Source organism: Pangasianodon hypophthalmus, chromosome 25 (assembly GCF_027358585.1).
Source record: "Pangasianodon hypophthalmus isolate fPanHyp1 chromosome 25, fPanHyp1.pri, whole genome shotgun sequence".
NCBI lineage: Eukaryota > Metazoa > Chordata > Actinopteri > Siluriformes > Pangasiidae > Pangasianodon > Pangasianodon hypophthalmus.
The window spans coordinates 5,627,784-5,642,143 of record NC_069734.1 but is presented as its reverse complement, the minus strand read 5'-3'; the positions used below and the strand labels follow the sequence as shown (position 1 = coordinate 5,642,143).

At 36.9% G+C, this 14,360-nt stretch overlaps 1 protein-coding gene across 1 annotated transcript in view; it reads right to left on the bottom strand.

Annotated features, from left to right (window-relative positions):
* Nucleotides 1–1,833, bottom strand: part of galr1b (galanin receptor 1b) — a 35,412-nt gene extending 33,579 nt beyond the window's left edge. The window contains exons 1-2 of the mRNA XM_026937404.3: nucleotides 1,443–1,833; nucleotides 490–1,197 (exon numbers count right to left, since the gene is read on the bottom strand). Coding sequence (XP_026793205.1) covers nucleotides 490–1,146 — 657 coding nt within the window. The 5' untranslated portion in view covers nucleotides 1,147–1,197; nucleotides 1,443–1,833. The remainder of the gene's footprint in view (nucleotides 1–489; nucleotides 1,198–1,442) is intronic.
* Nucleotides 1,834–14,360: the final 12,527 nt, after the last annotated feature.

The window sequence follows — 14,360 nt, the reverse complement described above, 5'->3', positions numbered from 1 at the left end:
AAATAATTTAACGTTTATAACTGGACCTTAAGGACCACATTTAAAACTTTACTCTGGCTAATTAAAGGTACACAACATGAGGTAAAGGATACATAATAAAGGCACAAAAGATGTACTCTTGGTGGTACAGCTTGGTACAGTTATTTCTGAGAATGTCTAGTGCTTGTGCCGTGATTGGTGACTCTGATGAAGCTAAGCTCTTAAGGTCAAGACTAACTCGTTTTCAAAAGTATCGAGTCTGCCATGTGAACTCCTTTTAGTCTAAGTCCAGAGATGGCTGTTGGAAAGATGTAGTCTCTCCACTTTCATAACAGTACGGCTGGAAGAATTAACCTACTGCTGAGCTAAGTTCAACCCCAGTCACATCTGATCCATTCAGTAGGACTTACATAGCAGAGCCAGGTATGCTGGATGATTGCGCTCCAGCAATGAGGTTGTGTAAAAAGTTATATAAACTACAAACACTGTGTTTCTAATAAGATAACTTACCTTGGTGTAGCAGCATGTGATCAAAAGCAGCGGTAACAGATACCCAATGACCAGGATGATCAGTTTGTACGTGCGCCTGGCCATCGGCTCGGGCCAGATCTCCCAGCAGAAGGAGCTGTTCGGGGCTTTGGGGTGATTAGTTAGAATCTGATGCTGCGCCACGGGCACGGCGAAGACGAACGACAGCGCCCAGATCACGCACACCCCGGCGAGCGCGTTCCTGCGGTTCCGTATGCACGGAGACTTCTTGGAGAGCACCACGGCCACGTACCTGTCCACGGACATGGCGACGAGCGTGAAGATGCTGACCAGCATGCTCAGCGTGAAGACGTAGTGCACGAACTTGCACAGGAAGGCGCCGAAAACCCACTCGGGGAGCGAGTAAATGGTGGCTTGGAAGGGCACGCAGAACAGAAGGAAAGAAAGGTCCGCTATGCTGAGGTTGAGGATGAAAATGTTGGTGGTGCTTCTCGAGCGTTTTGACTTGATCCTCCCGATGACCACCATCACCAAAGTGTTTCCGACAATGCCTAAGAAAAAGATGCATCCAAATATAACCGGGACGATCACCACCTCCGGACTGAGAGGCTCGTTCTCCGTGTGGTTCGCGTCCAGCTGATCCTCAGACCACAGCGTTTCGTTTCTGGATAAACCCATGCTCCCTGGCGTAGTTTATTCCACTTGAAAGAACATAGGTTTGAATATGTCCTTAACATAAAGTGAAGAAAAAAAATTTGCAGTTTCCTTTTCTTGGGAACAACTCCAGAATTGGATACACAATATATAGGGGTCTAGTATTGAGAAAGATAATCCAGGTCTAATGCGCGTGCTAAAGACGGACTAAGGTGTGCTAGATAATGTGTCTTATGTATTGGTAAGTATGGCATATCCGTGCGTGTGTGTGTGTGCTGCTGCTGAGGTGTGTTCTGCATGCGTAAAATGCAGCCCCGTACCTGTCTCCAAAACGCGCAGCGAGTCATCGAGGAGCGCCAAAGGGGCTACGGGCTTTCCTGCGCTTCTCTCCCATCACGTGGAACTAACTTGTGACATCCCTTTTCACCCTTTCATTTGGACTAAAATGGCGAATGTTGTAGTGAAGCCTCTTATTTTTTTTTTTTTTACAAGCTTATGTTGAACTTTGACAGCGTCAGACACCTCCAGCATTCCTTATCATTCTCATTCCTTATCTAAGCTTTTCTTAGATTGTCCTACTGAGGACAAGGTACAAACTAAACAATGTGCAAACAACTCGGTCAGACATGAGCTCATATGGTGAACCTGTCAGACACACAGACACACTGATCCACAGCATGGATGGCATGTGGATGGAAGACATTCCCTCTGTGGAAAAGAGAGCAATGAGACATTGAGGGTTTATGTGGGTCATAATGAGGGTTTATTTTTTAAAAAAAACAAACAAATTCAAATTCAAATTTTATGTCACACACACAACCATACACTGTACTACCTGTAGTGGAATGCTTTTTACGACTGTCCATGACATAAAATAGAATTTCCATAGAGTTAGAAAATGGGAAAGTATTAAGAGAAAAAGTATAAAAATATAATGTGAGGATTTAAAGCTGGTGGCAGTGACAGTCCGATAAAGTGCAGATATGTGCAGTTGTTCTGTGCAATATAATGCTGTGCAACATTAAGCTGAGGTAGTTGTATGAAATTGCTCACATATATAACAAATATTTATAAATACAGGATAAGTGTAATACAGGAAGTTACATAAAGTGGTAAGTTCACAATGAGGTCAGGAAATTTCTTTACTGATTTAACCCTCATGTTCTGTTCAGATTTTCTATGAGGTTCCAGAGATCTCAAGTTTGTATATATAACATTAAACAATTTCAAAATAAAATATTTTTCCACTACTGAAATATAGCAGAAGATTATCTTTATCTTTTGTATAAAGAGAGCCATAAACATGTAAGAGCAGAGCAAAAAGATATTAGATCAATATGAACACATGACAGTGTAAATAAAAGAAGGAAAGAAATGCAGACAGTAAAGGAATATTGCATACATATATTAAAGAATTGTCTACAAACGAGCAGATTGTTATGTGATTTAGGTCACAAAAAGCCAGATTATTTAAAATGTTATATCTAGATTGAGGCATATATAAATACACGTATATACTTGTATCACTGTATGAATGTAAATTCATTTAACAACATTTAACAAGGAAAAGTTAGATCAACACGTCAAATTAAAGGCTATTTGGCGATATAACTATACAATGACAAAATATTAAAATGAAATTAATTGCCACAAAGAACAGTGATGAAAACAGTGAATGACCTTCAAACATTATCACTACCCCAAATAATAAAATTTCATGACTTGGATGTTATATTGATCATACAGTGTATTATCAAATATAAAGATATCATCCTGTCACTATCATGTTTACAAGCAACTTTCGTGAAATTAGAAAATTAGGAAAAGTATCGCAATGATAAAACAATGTTCATTACCGTTTGAGCTGTAGGAGAGTGTCTGGGATCTCTGGAGCTACCAGTTTAGCTAATTCAGATACTTTTATCTCATTTTAAATTTAAAATTTTTGTCCCTGTTCTGTTTAAAACCTTTATCTTTTTAATCATGTTGTACATGTTTTACTTGAACTTTTAAATCTAAACGCTCAATGCTTTTATTTCTTAAAGATGTTAGTACATGTTTTACTTGATCTTTTACCCGCTTGTCTATGTATGTGTATGCGTATGTGTATGTGAATGTTGTAGCTTGTGCTTGTGATGTGTTATATGTTTATATCTGTTTTAATTTTAACAGATCTCTCTTGAAAAAGAGATCTTGACCTCAGTGGGACCAGTTGCATAAATAAAGGAAATTAAACACAACTAACAACTTTTCTTTTTTTTTCCCATCAGAGAAAATAACTTTTGCAGATCAGGATTGGATTCTCTTCAACTGTATCTAATGGAGTTGTAAATAATTGTGCATTTTACATAATACAAATAGAATAGAAACAGATTCATTAGCACCAACTTCTACGATACTACACTGTCAGTCAGTCTTTCTGATTGATTTATAATTGTTTGCTACCATGCTGAGGCTTTTAAGATTGCATGTACAAGCATTGGGCACCGTAAATCATTGGATGAATCGGTTTTATTAAGGTCCTGCTCCAGGGCACATGGAGTACACTATCACTTACAGGCTAGTCAAAGATCGAGAAAGTCAATGAAGTTCCTGTTCTTCCCCCAGTGTGTCAAAACGTCATACCTGAGTGAATTCATTAAATGATAAAAATAATTGCATATTTTCTCATATAGGTGGGTGCATTTTACCTGTGCAGTTCATTGTAAAAAAAAAAAGATCTCTTTTTAAATAACTTGCCAAATAATCATTCTAGGCTGACACTTTTTTTTTTTTTTTTTTGAGATATGCTTTCCTATATCAGAAGATTTTAAAGTTTTTGCAGTTGTTGGCAGTTCACTCATGATGAAATAGAAAATTTAAACAGAATATTTTTTGTATCTGACATCCAGAGTTGACCTCAATCCCAGGACCTGAATAACGTAGTCACTCCCAAACACTGTGGGGTAACAAATCACTTTTTGGTTATTTTTTTATTTGAGGAATGTCTATTAGAGCCAACAACAACATAGATACTAGAGCAAGAAAAATGTGTGGTGACCTAGGAAGACCCTTCATATGGTGAAGTTTTGACATTTTTGTACTATAGATAGTTATGAAAACTACTGAAATATTCCTCTTTTGCCTGCATCTCAACAAGAAGTCAAGTTCTAACATTTTAAAGTCTGGAAGATTTAATTCCAAAGGAGCATCTCAGACATTTTGACCTCTGATTACAGGATGAATTGATTTGATTTATGTCCATTTTGATATGGAGCATATATCGAGCTATACAGTGGCTTATTCAAAGCCTAACACTTACTGTGTGAGGAAATCACACTTAGCTAGCAAGGTTTTAGATATCTTTAGGCAGAATGAATGTTTTTAACCAACAAGTTGTTTTTTAAATGGCTCCTTACCAACATGATCTTTGCAGGAAGATATTTTAGGCAAAATTACACAATATTTCCACATAATTTTGGTGAAACCTATTATTACAGGCAGGAATTACAGTTTTGTTTTTTTCAGCCATAGCATCATTCTTTGGGTTTTCCTATACCATTACAGAAATATCCATAGAAATGACAGTCAGAATTATCTGTATCTGTGTCCATGTCAAGGGTAATGCATTTAATGGATCTTTTCTCTTAAAGTTGGTGTCATCTAGATGGAGAAGCCAATCTACCAAGCATTTAATTGCATTTTATACTAGAACTGTGTACTGGTCAGCGCTGCACTGTCTCTTACTGTGCCTATTGTCCTATTTTAGTTATTGTACTGTCTTAGTTATTGTACTTTTTTAGTAGCTTTGTACTTTCTTGTGCTGTTTGCACATGTTTGCACGTGCACTACGTTCACGTTATGTAGAAATGTGTAGTCTCTTGTAGTTCTGTGTTGTTTGATGTAGCACCATGGTCCTGCAGGAACGTTGTTTTGTTTCACTGTGTACTAACTAGCTGTATATGGTTGAAATGGCAATAAAGCCACTTGACTTGTTTTGACTTGTATGCTGAACTATAGAGGTACGTTAAATATGCAACCAGCACCTGTGCATCCCGAGTATCACAGATGCTGTCTGTCGCTAGCTCTGACCTAAGGACACTTCATTTCACGCCTGTAGGTCTTGTGACGTGAGCTTAGCCTACTCTTCCTCCACCATGCTCGAAATCTTGAGACTCGCTCGTAAACAATTTCGCAGCAGGTTCCTCAGCTTGGCTGTGTTCTGTATTGCATATGGTTAATACACATTTCCAGGAAAACTACCGCACTAATTATGACATACCCTATGTATTAAAAATCACACATTTCTAAGATGCTTATTAGATAATAGACTATTAAAGTGTTGACAGTTCATACAGTATGTGGCCTAATGAAGTGTTTGGTGAAAATTGCTTGAAAATATTGAACGTGCAGCCAGTTTGATCAGGGTAAACTTCTTGTCAGCATGTATTAAAGCTGCAAACAGTTATTGTTAAGGGAGAAGGCATGAAGCTTGCCTAGAGGCAAAATAAACTTCATAGCTGATATCCTCCTGGGACAATCATATGTTCTTTGGTGGCTGTTTGAATGACTTTGTCAAAGGGTCCTCATTGATAGTTTTTTCTTTGAAGAGCATTTTAACAATGCAAACATGTGCTCCAAGCAAGTAAGTGTTTGGATCAGGATTGGTCTCTAAAGGTGAGGATGGAAAATGTTTTGAGAGCACGGGCTCGTTTTTTAAATGAAAATTGTCATTTAAAAAAAAAAAATGCCTACAAGGTCGGTGTATAGGCTAGACGACAACAAATCTTATTAAACAAATAGCAAATAAGTCACTAGTCTAAATCCTAATTAGAGGTTTTTGTTGACAGCAGCAAGATTTCTTTCATTATAACCTCTTAAAACCCATTAAGACACTGTGAAGTGTTCTCAGATGCTGCTTACAAAAACTTGTGTTTTCTCATAAGATTATTTTGCTTATAATACAGTTTAAATTAGATATTTCATTGACAGACAGTGACTTATATTGAGGCAGATATGGTTGTAGGATTTATATAGTGATGTACTGATCTAATACCAGGATCAGTGATGATATTGGTCTGAAATGCTGGAATGGTATCAAATTGAATCTGACATTATGTTTTGTGCTATAAATATGTCTGATGATCACTTTCACAACCCAGATACTGCATATACGTATATACACATAAGATCCAATATGTTCTAAAGCATTTTAGCATAATTTGGCAACAGAAGCTTCCAGATAGTTGGCTTAGATTAGTTGAATTAGATTAATATTTGGTATCAATCAAAACCCAGATCTCAGATATTTGAAATGATAGACAATTATAGATAATTGAAAAAGTGGGATCATTTAATTTCTAACTGTTCTCAAACTAGGGATATAACTAATCTCTAACCAAACTTTGGATGTAACCAAACACAAGTACATTATTTTGAATTGAATGATAATATGTTCTAAACAGATAGACAGAACTACTTTTTTTTTATTATTCCTTTTTTATTTTATTTTATTTTATAAACCTTCCCAGAAAGGCATCTAATTGAGACTAGAGGTGAGCATCTGTACTTGTATCCCTCAGGGCACTACAAAAAAGTTGTATGAGTATGAGGTTTTTATTTTCATGTGAGCACAAGTGAGCTGGGATAAACAAAATCCATGTTCATTAGCATGAATGTGTAGTGCTGTGTGATGCATTCCTTCCTTCATCTTTAGTAACTGCCTGGTCAGGGTCACAGTAGTTAAAAAAAAAAAACTCCTGGTTTAGACCATGCCCACTTTAGGTTTAAACTGGAATACAGATAAAGGTATTTGGAGTACTGGACAAATATAGATACATATAATGATATTGTGTTACTTCCATATATAGATGACTCCAAGCCATTAAGTTAAAGGCTTGGAGTTTGGACTTGGTGGTAGACATACTGTATGTAAATTCACATCAAGTCTTAAAAAGTCTAGTCTTAAAAGGCTAGAAAGTTGAAAAGTTTGAAAAGTAAGAGAGAGAGATCTTGATGGAAACAGAAGGAAATAAAATGGAAATGCCAAGGCTTTGAACTTAGCATTCAGATGTCCAGGAGTAGCCCTTAAAGTCAGCAACTCACAATTCTCCAAAGTGCCTCCATTTCCTCCAAATTGTGTGTATGTGTGTGTGCACAGAATATCAAAGGTCTGCGGGTTTTTAATCTGTTCTCATATTCTGCCAGAATTGAAGCCATCAGGGCATGCCGCATTTCGACCAAACTATGCAATATATATATTAGACTGATTATAAGAGTAAGCTGATATGACCCGTCTGCCTTCCCCCATGATGCATTTACCCACACATCGCCAGCATCTTGCCATGAGAGATGTGTCGTTGCTCACACCTTCCTCTGGGAACACTTACAATGCTTGATGTTGCTGCTTTATTAACTAGCAGCAGTACTCATCTTGTCTCTGAAAGCACCTCTTTATCATTATCAGGCATTACAAGATAGAAAAAAACAAGAGAAACCCACATCCTTTGGGTTTTAGCATTTCTTCACTTGGATTTTTTTTTATCTGTGTTGTTATCAACATTTGATTCAGCCTCCCTGGCTTTGACACTAAAATGTACAACCTCATCTTTGGTCCAAACCTATGTTGTGTTTTTGGCAAGCTGTGCATCTCTACATCTTTAGTTCATAACAAAAGGTTGTTGGGAAATCTTCCTGAACCTTACCTCTCGTGAGAGATGTTTCTTCCTTCTCAGTGAGCACAGAGGTCACAGCTAGATCTTGTCCTTTCTAACTTTGTCTCACACATAACGGTGAGCTGCGCTGATCTCTGGGGCTTTCTTAGGGCAGGTGGTAGATGTGAGTCATTATGCTCTAGAGATGAGCCTGACCAAATGAGAAAAACTGAAAAGACTGTCTACTACTTTGGCATCTGGGGACAAACATCAACAACAACACCTCCAATGATGAGAGAACAATTACTGCAGCACTGCTCTCTCTCTCTCTCTCTCTCTCTCTCTCTCACACACACACTTGCTCACTCTATTTTCTCTCTTTTCTGTCACTCTGTGTACACATTGTTTCTGTCCAAATGCCTGGATTAGCTGGAACTGGGGACTCATAGGTCATTGTTCCAAACAATAGTTCATTTTCCTTGACAAGATATTTTGAAATTTTCCAGGGCAAACTTAGCGAGAGACCTCCCAAGTGGAAGATGGATGATTATGAGCATAAACATGTTCCGGGTGCAGGCCAAGTCTAATATGCACTTTTGGGACCGTTGCAAATAAAGAGCAAGTATGTCTTTTAAAGGAGAGCAACCAGGGAACAATATTGCCGTGTGTTTGACGTAGATGACATTTGCCACTTGCAAGCAGGTAACATTTGGGACAGACCATAATGTTTGGGACTCAAGGGTAGTAAGCAAGGCAATAGATCAATGTAACTAAGCAACTAAACACAAGGCAAACTGGGATTATACATTCACTCTGTTGATAGTTTATTAAAGCAAAAAAAACCAAAAAACACGCTGAATGGCTTGCATATTAATCTTTATAATTAGCATCAATCTTCAATGGTGCCAAAAATTACTTTGTAATGAAATTCTGAGTTGAATTTTTAAGTTAAAACTTTATTTACATGGAAATGACCCACAATGCCATTTGACAACCTGTGATATTGGCACCAGTGGGATTTAGCCCTTGCTTCATCTCTACCTAAAGAGAGCGATGAAGCAGCACTTTAGAGCTTTTTAGTGCTCTTCCTCAAACAGATCAGGTTCTAAAAGTTCAACATTCATGCTAACACCACCATCAGTAAGTCACTAACTAGCCGAGCCGAGTCTCTGCCGTAACTCAGCGCAACTGTGTCATATAGCTATGCTGCATTCTGGAACAGTGAGTCCAACTAATCTATGTTGTATTTCTCATTAATATTATTTTTAAGATGGCTGGAAAATGTTGAGTAAGAAAAGAAGCTCTTGCTCTTCTGTTTTCAGGAGCTAACAGTCAAACCTGACTGTTATCTCAGATCATTAAACTTTTAAAATAGCAATATCCCCCTGTGATGCCAGCATGGCAGACAACATCTCATGGGAACAAAGAAAATATTCAACCAACCAACCAACCAGCAAATTGATACAGACTTTCCCTTTAATTTCACCCAGGCTATACCTGCCTTATCAGATACACCTACTATATAGGTCACTTTCTGTGTACAGTTATTGACTTTAGCCTACCTGTTACTACAGACAGTTTGTCCGACCTCCTCAACTCCATCCATCAATGCAAAGATATTATCTGGGCAATAGTTTATTCTCAGTACAGCAGTGACACTGATATAGTATACTGATGGAAGTGTGTGTTGTAATGAGGTGAAGCAGCAGTGCTGGGATTTTTATCCACAACCCAGTGCTTCAACCAAAAACATGTATCCAAACATATCCATATGTTTAAAGAAACTGACACTGATGAAGGGCTAGGGAACAAATAATCCAAGCGAATCAATTTTTCCTCATGATTCACTGTGAAATTCTGAGATGTACAGCAATGTAAATTCTAGTAATTTGCAACAAAACAGAATTAGAGGGATGTTTGCTGGTAGCTTAAGTACCCTGTGAATAATGAATGAATAATGAATGAATAATGAATGACCAATTCAACAACAAAACAGTAATAAGGAAAACCCTCATCAAAAACAAGTCTCATCCTTGAGCAGCAGGTGTTTTTTTATTATTATTATTTTGAATCGAATGAAATATTTAATTTGAAGTAGTGTACATGTGACATGAGAGAACCTCATTGTCGGTACAGACAGAAAGAGAGAGAGAGATAGAGAAAAGGTTTTACATTTTGAGGTTGTGCCACTCTACTGTTTGTGTGTGAAGCAGCCGTGGCACACGTCCTCTCATGATCTGTATAATTAAAAGGGAGGGAGGGAGCGAGCGAGTGAGCGAGCGTGGTGATGAGTGATGGTAACTCATGCTGCTCCATAATTTAATTAGAGGCTTCTTAAAGAACGTTCACACTGTCAAACACACACAGTCAATGTGTGTCAACAAGCTCAATAAGTCAACAGGAAATAAAGTCTCAGGTCCAAAGAAATAAAAGCTGTTTTTATTGACACTAATAAGGGTTTATTCATTAAAAGCTGACTACAGAGGAATTGCAGAAATGGTTTGGTCTAGATGTTTTGTGAGTTCGCTGGTAAGATCATCAATAGCACTTGATCAACAGGCAAGTGTGACCTAAATCCCAGCAAGCAGAAACCCTGGATTGACATAAGCCATGTGATTTAGTGTTAGGCAGCATGAAAATAGACTCGGACTGTGAGTTGAATTTGATTGTAGTCATTCCATCTGGAACATTCAATTCCAGTCAGCTGGAGTCTGAGCATGAGCTTGTATACAATGAACATTCAAATAAAAATGGTAGAGAAAGGGTATTTTTTATTTGGTGATCCACATTGAACAAAGAGACAGAGGCTCAGGGAAATAGCAAGTGTTTTAAACCTGTAGTTCTTAAAGTGGGCTTAAGCATTGTTATTGTAATTCTGGAAATATTCATGTCTATATATAATGTTAAATCATAACAGCCCTTAACGGTCTCTTGGTTTAACAATTCATTGTGTCTCTTAATGTATCTTAACTCCATTTTGTCCTGATTTTGAGCATCACTAGAAATACATGTAGTTTTTTTCCCCCTTTTAACTCTAATCCTGTGTGTTTGGGTGGAGTGGGGTAGTGTGGGAAGGGGGGTTAAATTGCTAAGATGTTCCATTGTTTAAAATTTTCTCTTTGTATTACATAATACTGTATAATAGTTCTTCTTAAACAGAAAATACGAAAGTCAGCATTACAAGCAAATGTAATTATTTGTTCATTCATTCATCTTCAGTAAGTAATTTACAGTGGTTAGCGATGAATTGGATCTGGAGCTTATCCTGGGAACACTGACCACAAGGTGGGAGAATTCACCTTAGATAGGACAGCAGTCCATCACAGTAGTATAATTATTATCCATTTTTATTGAATTGCAACTTGTAACCATTTTACTCCCAGACCTTAATTCAGTTACTTGTCATAAAGCGTATATTCAGTAACTACTGTGAATTATTTAATAGAGTGAATTGAATAGGAATGGATATAGCCCTGAGAGTGAGGAATATGTGTCTGGTGTTAATAAACCTAGGAAAAATCTGTTTTATGTGATATAAATAATTAAAATCCAAAACCTTTTTATTCTATGGGTGAAAATGCATGAATGAAAGTTCTAACAGTTCCAGTATATAAACACAATGGTACATGTTTGTCATATTTATCTGTAATAATACAAAGGGGGATTTACACTAAAGTGAGTCCTAAAGTTTGCAACCTCCTGACTTAAACTTTAATGTTTTGCAGCTGAACGAAGTAACTCAGGTGGAACTCAGTTCCAGTGCTGATGGCACACTGCCATGCACAGTATGAAGTTTACTCCAATACACCTGATCCAACTTATGAAGCGCTTGACTAATATCTGTTCTGCTGGATCAGGTTTTGCCAGCTGCAGAGAAAATGTCAAGCTCTACAATGCATTGTGTCCAGAGGAGTGAAGAGAAAAATCCTTGTATTAAATATAATACATGTAGTTACATAAAATAAAATGAATGAAACCGGCACACTTGCATCACTGTTACATTGGTCTATAGTCCTCATTCAGGAGCGTCATACACAAACAGAAACTGACTTCTGTTCCTATGTTGTGTGTTGAGAGGATTGAATAGGATCACACAGGGAATTAAAGTGCTGCTTGTTTTGTATTATATGCATCAATTCATATCTTCTGGCCCTCGGTCTACTTCAGACTTCATTGGGAGCAACAAGTGACCACTCAAAGCTCTACACCATTAAATGAGAACAAGGCTGTTGTCATGGAAATCCCTGATTCGGATTTCTATCTTGTTTAGAGGACTCGAGGACCCCAGGGTTTAGAATTACTCGAGTGAAACAGGTTGATTTAGTGCTAGTGACACTTATGTATGCCAGTGACAGCACATTTCACAAACAACCTGATGGCCTCATAATGCCATCTCAGCAGAGAGGCTAATCATTCTCTTCTTTGCTTTGCTAACAGCACCTCACTGGGAACAGTTTATTGGTGTCATTTGCTGTTGGCCTGTAGGCTGTGATGTTTGGATTTGTTTTATGATGTGTGGGTATTAAATGCACGAGAGGCCTGGGGCTGAATGTTGTGCCTGATCTGTAATGAAATTTCACATCTAGAGTTTAATGCATTGATTTAATTTAACCTCTTGCCCGAATTGATATGACTTAACATAAATGCCAATTAGAGGTTAAACATACCCAGAAAACATTCACATGTACAAGACAAGGAATATAAATACTTTAAGCCAGCTATAAATTATGCACATGGGACACATTCACAGCCTGTATGCGATTTATCAGAAGCGACATGGACAACTAGTGCCTCCATTTGGGACAAGTGTGACATTGCAGGTTTGTTTTAGGGGCAGTTTTTAAGGATGGAAAAATTCTCCTAGTAATAACTTGAGATGGAAGATGATCTAATCCAGAATTACTCAAGGATCTGATACCCCATCATGATCACACATTTTCCTTTTCCTTCTGACAAATCAGAGGACTGCTGGAGTCAGTGCAGTTTTATTGAATTCATATTTATTAGAAAGATTATGTTCAGGTTATTTGTATGAAAAGAAAAATAATAAAAATAAAAAAGTGGACTTTAGTAAAGAAATTATCCTATGATATACTTCTTATAATAATACAATAGCTAGATATTGGTCAAAAGCAAAAAAAACTCAGGATTCTAATGAACAGGTCTACTATATCACCAGTGTGAAGCAATAAAAATATAAAATTATTTAAAAAAAATTGGGATATACTAATACGTGACAGTATCCTCCATGATTCCTGGACTGTTCAAACAAAGAGAAAGCAAACGGGAAAACTTGATCATTTTAGATGATCTTTTAGATGAACCCCCAGAAACATTTAAATGACCATCCAAATAAAAAATAAAAAAATTAAATAAAGGATAGATAATAATTTTTTGTACAGTGCAGCTTTGGAGCAACATATAATATGTATTCAAACAGGAAATATAAAACTATCAAGCAAATAACAGTGATGGCTTTGGTCTTATTTACATGAGGTGAGATATTGTGCTAATTAATATAATGTGCAAATTAGCTGTTTTTGTGACTTGGTATAGTGCCGTAAAGCGCATGCTGCAGCATTTATATATTCAGCGTGTCAGAAAGTGTGAGGGGAAGATGGAGGTGGAAGTGGGGAGGTGTCTAGATCTAAACCCTACCATATATCCACTGTATTTCATGTATTCCTTCAATTACCAGAACAAAACATGGATTTTGGCTATAATACAAAGCAAGCATACAGAAACTGGCAAGTGAAATAAGATGTTAAAAAGTGGTCCCTGCTTGTTAAAGATATAGTACATATAATGGCTTTAACTTCCTGTATATAAATCTCACTGATAAGATAAGATAAGATAAGATAAGATAAGATAAGATAAGATAAACTTTACTGATCCCACAGTAGGGAAATTCACTTATCACAGCAGCTCACAGACAGTTAAAGTGCAGGAAGAAAGAAAAGGAAGGAAGAAAGAAAGAAAAGTTAAAACTATAACTATATATGCACCCTTAGGAATAATAAAAGAAATAAAATTATATAAAATTATATAAAATTTATAAAAATATTGCACAGATAAACGGTATTTTGTATGGTATTAAAGATGATAATGCTTCTGTACTACTGTACTTTCTACTACTATTTTACATTCAAAACTACTATATTTAAAAATGTGTTTTATTTTCTTTGATACTTTGATTTTCTGCCCATGTGTCACATTTAGCATGTTAGACTCAGACCTTGGCATGGTCTGATGTTGGCTCTTTTTGCTAATCTCTTCTGTTTGGTAAGTTATTCACAATAACTGCTATAGCAGGACAAAGAAATGATACAGACCATACTGCACATTACTCAAAACAAAGATCAGCAGCAAAACAAAGCACAAAGTCATACCTGAACCTTTACCTTCAGGTTTATCTTGAATTCCAAGGTAAATCAAACTGATATGTTGTTAATATTTGACATTTTTGTGAAAGCCTTATTCATAGATAGACAGATAGACCTTTCTTACTACAATCTCACCTAAAATGCCAAGCCCACACTAAAATAATTTGCACACACACTTACTCAGTGAAATATATAAATGAGGGGGTTTGTTATAAGTGCGTAT